The sequence below is a fragment of the Priapulus caudatus genome, unplaced genomic scaffold (genome assembly GCF_000485595.1).
Source record: "Priapulus caudatus unplaced genomic scaffold, Priapulus_caudatus-5.0.1 Scaffold476, whole genome shotgun sequence".
Classification (NCBI taxonomy): domain Eukaryota; kingdom Metazoa; phylum Priapulida; class Priapulimorpha; order Priapulimorphida; family Priapulidae; genus Priapulus; species Priapulus caudatus.
In genome coordinates, this window is record NW_014577537.1 from 315172 (window position 1) to 320806 (window position 5635).

At 41.6% G+C, this 5635-nt stretch overlaps 1 protein-coding gene across 1 annotated transcript in view; it reads left to right on the top strand.

Annotated features, from left to right (window-relative positions):
* The window catches only part of LOC106810820 (coiled-coil domain-containing protein 39-like), a 20056-nt gene extending 14692 nt beyond the window's left edge, over nt 1-5364 (top strand). Inside the window, exons 12-21 of the mRNA XM_014814274.1 lie at nt 45-161; nt 671-810; nt 1121-1196; nt 1499-1658; nt 2191-2297; nt 2884-3024; nt 3156-3218; nt 3633-3749; nt 4312-4519; nt 4658-5364. Coding sequence (XP_014669760.1) covers nt 45-161; nt 671-810; nt 1121-1196; nt 1499-1658; nt 2191-2297; nt 2884-3024; nt 3156-3218; nt 3633-3749; nt 4312-4519; nt 4658-4815 — 1287 coding nt within the window. The 3' untranslated portion in view covers nt 4816-5364. The remainder of the gene's footprint in view (nt 1-44; nt 162-670; nt 811-1120; nt 1197-1498; nt 1659-2190; nt 2298-2883; nt 3025-3155; nt 3219-3632; nt 3750-4311; nt 4520-4657) is intronic.
* The last annotated feature ends 271 nt before the right edge of the window (nt 5365-5635 follow it).

The following is a 5635-nucleotide window of genomic DNA, read 5'->3' on the forward strand; positions in this document are numbered from 1 at the left end:
CTCTCTCTCTCTCTCTCTCTCTCTCTCTCTCTCATCATCTTCAGGACATGATGGTGGACGAGAATCTACTGAAGCTGGAGATCAGGAAGCTGACGCAGATGCTGAACTCTCGCTCTGGAGAGGTCACGACCTTAGAGAGGCGCCACCTGGAGCTGGAAACGGTAAGCTTGCACGGCGTCCGCGCTGACGGAGTCACGGCTAACTATGATGATGTAAAACAACATCCAATGGTAAGCAATGAATAAGAATAGCAATAATAATAACAACAACAGGAGTAAATAAAAACTAATTTTAATAAAAAAAAAATTATTTTTTTATGTTCACTTCTGATAACAATCGTAATAAAATAATTATCAGTAGAATTATTCATGCAAATGGTTTTACAGCTTTTGTGATTTTTATAAAGTTATATCCAAGTGTGCTTACTAAAATTGAATTTGTACTTAAGCCTGGCATTTTGCTTAAAAATCAGTAAGTTGATTCAAAGAAGACTCCATCACGTCGATAATTAACTAATCAAGACCCATTGCTCGATAGTTGACTCATTCTATCATTTGCAAAAAAGACTTCATCACTCGACATGTGTCAACGTCTAATAGATCTAATGAACCGCAAATGAAAAGTTTGTGAATGAGGGTAATGATTATTGGTTGGTGTGCTGCGATGACAGGCAATGAGGGAGCGAAGGCAGGACGTAGCCGTACACAGAGACATGTTGAGAGCACAGCTGAAAGCAGCTAGTGACGAGAAGGCAACGCTGAGCACAGAACTACATGAGCGATTCTCCAAGATAGACAAGCTCCGAAAACGGTAACTGCCCCGCCAGGATCATGTATATTATCATTATTCTCCTTCTCATGATTCTTCTTCTCCTTCTTCTTCTTCCCCTCCTCCATTGCCTTCTCCTCTCTGTCTCTTTCTTCTCCTCCTGTTGTTTCTTCTCCCTTTCTCACTGTTTCACCTTCTCATTCCTTTCCTTCTTTTTCTTCTTCTTCTTTTGTAGGAGCCATCATGTCTGGGTTTATCGATGGCTGTACATATTCAATGACGATGCATTCCTGCCAAGATTACATGGCATTTTATGTAAATAACCTGATATATATATTCGATTCTCGTTTAGGTATGAGATACTCATAATATCGATGGCACCCCCTGAGGGCGAGGAGGAAAAGTCCGAGGCCTACTACGTCATCAAGGTCATTACCCAAGTATTCACATGCATGTAGAACAACACATTGTATATTTCTATTAGCACGGACTATAGTTAGTTAATAATAATAATAATAATAATAATTAGTTATAATTATATAAAAGTTTTAGTAAACAAATTAAATACACTTATAGATTGTGTGCTACTGAAGACTACAGCATACAGGCACTCAGTAAAATAGAGTTCAGTGCACCTAGACAAACCTCTTAATCTTTCTCGAAAAACCCAGATGCCTGTGACATTCCCGTGTTAGTGCTTGATTGACAACTGGCATGTGTGATGTTGTAGGCAGCTCAGGAGAAGGAGGAGCTGCAGAGGACGGGAGATGAGCTGGATGCACAGATAAGGAAGGCAGAGAGGGAGATGAAAGCCCTAGAGAACACATGCAGACTGATGAACTCTCACAACGAGGCTTACCGAAAGACCTTCCACCGGGTCACGGAGAATAGTGAGTTATCTGCAGCGTTTCCCACAGAACGACGATATATAATATACAGTGAACTCTCCAAATTCTGAACAACCCCAAAACCGAATTTCACGTAAAACCAAACGACTTTTTAACTCCCAACACCATCTGAGAAATTTAGAATATTCCTATAGCCACCTATAAACCGAACTTCACAGAAAACCAAATTAAAGGGACAGTCCCAAGGGTGGTGGTATTGGGAGAGTTGACTGTAGTAGATTATCTATTGTTTAGCCATTCAGCAGTCACAGAGTATAGAGAAAATCTAATATCTCTTGGAGAGTAACTGAGGATACTACATGTCATATAGTATTTCCTCCAAGGAGGATGTTGTAAGACATAGCATGCCTTCTACTGAGTTGAAGAGCAGATCAAATCATAAACTGTTATTTTTCTACGGTAGTAATTAACTTACAGAGTATATAGCAGCTAAATAAACAAACATTTCGGGCACAAGTCACGGTGGTTCTCGTAGGTGAGTATCGTTGCTGACACCTGTCGTGACTGCTTGCAGGCAACGAGCAGAGAGAGACGGATAAGCTGAATGAGCAACTACGAGCCGTCACTGACAACTACAAGTTCAAGCGCTGTCAAGTGCGAGAGCGCGCCGAGGATGTGACGGTGAGGGGTGCGGACCTACAGCTTCCACTGATGCGGACCTACAGCTTCCACTGATGCTGCATTCAGCAGTTGTAGTCTTGCAGGGAGGTTAGCTCTGACCATATATGTGTCGCCCTAGTCAGGGGCGGAGCTACGGGGGGGCCTGGGGGGGCAAGTCCCGCCCCCACAAATTTTCTGTGCCCCCCAGGTGCCCCCCCCACTGAAAATTCATGCTTGATAAAAAAAAATTGATAAAAACAATGCGCCGTTAGAACAGTATAATACAAAGAAAAGTTTATATATTGTGCCCCGACGAAAATGTAAGGCCCCCCAGTGCCCCCCCCCCGCTGAAAAAATCCTTAGCTACGCCACTGGCCCTAGTCCCATCACATATCCACTAACTTACCTAATTTGTTTAGAGCTATAATATACTCTAACCTAGAGTATATTATAGCTCTAAACAAATTAGGTAAGTTAGTGGATATGTGACGGTGAGGGTATGTACGACAGCAATACAGCCTCTACTGATTTACTCTGAATTCTGCTCATTTGCGACACACGCGTCTCTTGGTGTGGGCCTTACCATTGGGTTTTCGTGTTTGTGTAGACAATGCAAAAAACTTTAGACAATCTCAACCAGACGGATCGATTCACCAAGGAAGTTATGGCAGAAAAAGATCAGAAATTGGCAGCACTCCAACAAGAGATCGGGGAACAAAAAGCAAAGCTATCGCGAGTCGATAAACAGGTATATATCTTCCGGTATAGTTCTAATCAGGTAGAAAAGTACGAATACTATTCAAATATCACCACACACCAGTGAAACGCGAACATAACATGCTCACCTGTTAAACTAGTCTTCCATGGTTACTATTACAGAACGCCAAGTACTCAAAGGATTTGCGTGCGAGTAAGAAGACGAAAGGAGAGACGCTTGAAGAGGTAGAAATTCATTTGACTAATTAATTTGCTATCCGGCAGGTCGTTTCCACCACCTCGCTACATTCCATGTACTCTTCATTACGTGTTAACTTTGACATAACCCAATCCGATTACACCATTTATAGCGTGCCATCCTGCATCAGGCAGGGTTTTTAGACTTGATCCCAATAATTTGTTTCTGCAAAAACGATCAGTAGCCCATCTAACCCGGTGGTGGTGCAACTTGGTAGGTTATGCGAACCAAACGGCCAATCTCACCACAGAGGTCACGTGACTATCTGCTTTTGATTGTTAAATTGCGCTGCCAAAACAAACAAGTGAGCAATTTTCATCTCTGTGGTGAGATCGCCAAACGGCTACACTTTCTCATCATAAAAGCCGTTTTATTGATGTAATTTCTTATGAGTTTTGCAGAAAGACTTTGAGGTGCGAGATATGAGGGAGACGTTTAAGAACGCGATGAGAACGCTGGGCGATGTGATGGCTGAGCATCCAGAGATAGTAGATGATGTCAACACACACTTCTCACAGGTAAAGAGTACGGTCATGAAAAAAATTACATATAAATTATTTTATTTTATAAATATTACATTGCATATCATTACATATTATCAAGAGTAGATAATAGGAGATTATTTGATTTACTCTTGATATCATACATATTCATGCCATAGCGATAAGTTAAGAATTTTGTTAACAAATCGTATATTAAGTTCAGGCTCTATTACTCTATACTGACATACAATTAATCCTAGTATAACATTTCATTGCATTCAATAAGGTATTTACTCCCCCTAGTTGTTTCCATTTTAAATCTGTTTCATTTGTCAGTTTTCACTATGTACTATGGCTATCACAATACTGTTCTTACAATCAAAAAGTCTAAATTGGATCAGATTGAATAACATACAGGTAACAGAATACTCACCCTATAGTCAGTCTTGCTGCATATTTCACTGCACACATTAACATTTTGTAAGCTCGTGGTAATTTGTGTGCATATCATTTAATTGTTTCTACAATATTTGTTGTTTGTATAATTTGTTTGTGTTTGTTTGCTGGCTTTACTATGTGCTGATCTGTCGCGCTGCAGGCTGGCCTGCCACCACCATCCGATGCTTCATGCAGCACACCAGGGAGTCGCACGACATCACGCGGATCCCTGCCAGGCAGCAGGCCCGCGTCCGTGCGCAGCTCTCTGAGTGGCGCCCCCTCAGTGCGCAGTCCCATGGGCGCGCGGACGTCCATGTCGTCTGCCGTCGTCAGCCCCACGACACTGACCCTCGATGTTGGCTCGTCAAGTACGTTCTCTTGTTTATAGCTCCCATTGTTTCATTAATAATACCATTATATATATATATATATATATATACACACATATATATGTGTATGTGTGTATATTGTTGCTCACACGCGTAACTCTTGCTATCTTGCTGCAGGTTCGCCACCTGGCGGTGCTGCGAGTGTGGGCAGGCGCGCGTCACGAAGCTCGAGTGTGCAGAGTGGCTCTGGCAGCCTGCGTAGCGGCAACAGCTCGGGAAGTCTCCACAGCAGGAAGAGTACGGGAAGCGCCCGTAGCTCCAAGTCCAAGCACTGACGACGCACGCGTTAGGGGGCGTCGCTTCCTCCCCGCGCCGAGGCGGGGGTGCGAAAGAACCGTGGATATATACGTCGATGCGATAGGCTTAGCTTCTAATTATTTACGATGGTGTTGCTTACCAGTGCTTAGATGCAAGGTTCGACGATATAGCTATGCTGCGAATATACAGTGCATTTTGCAAACACCACTGATGAGACATATTCTCTCCTGCTCGCACCCTGAAGGTAGCAACACTTGTAGCAAACTGAAATCACAGCGTGAATCTGAATTTGGCTAGTTTTTGTTAGCTTGTTGGTCATTGATTCCGCAGTAACACCAGTGTGCGAATTGTATGGCACGCACGCACGCACACGCAGGTATGAACTCGTGTGATGTTACAATTATTTCAGAGTGGCGAGATGGTTGGTTCACTCACATTTCAAAATATTCATTCATATGTATTCCTTACTGACGTCATCATTTATTGTGTAAAACAATAGTCTCATGTGTATTCTATAATAGCTGTGACAGCAGAACAAATTTATGGTTTAAGTAGACAATTTTTAAGAATTTACAATATCTTCTGTATTCAGTAGTACCAAGTATTGATGCAGATGCTAACAATTAACCTATATAGTTTCTATTAACCTTAGTTATAATGTAGTGTGTTCACATGTATATTTATTATTCCATTATTATATATTTAAAACATCATCATCTATGGCATATGCGGCATATCTTTTATATTTTATTACACACCTTATGAATAAATTTTGACATGTTGGATGAACACTAACAACGTTTTCAAATCGTAAATATAGTACATTGTTAAGTTCAT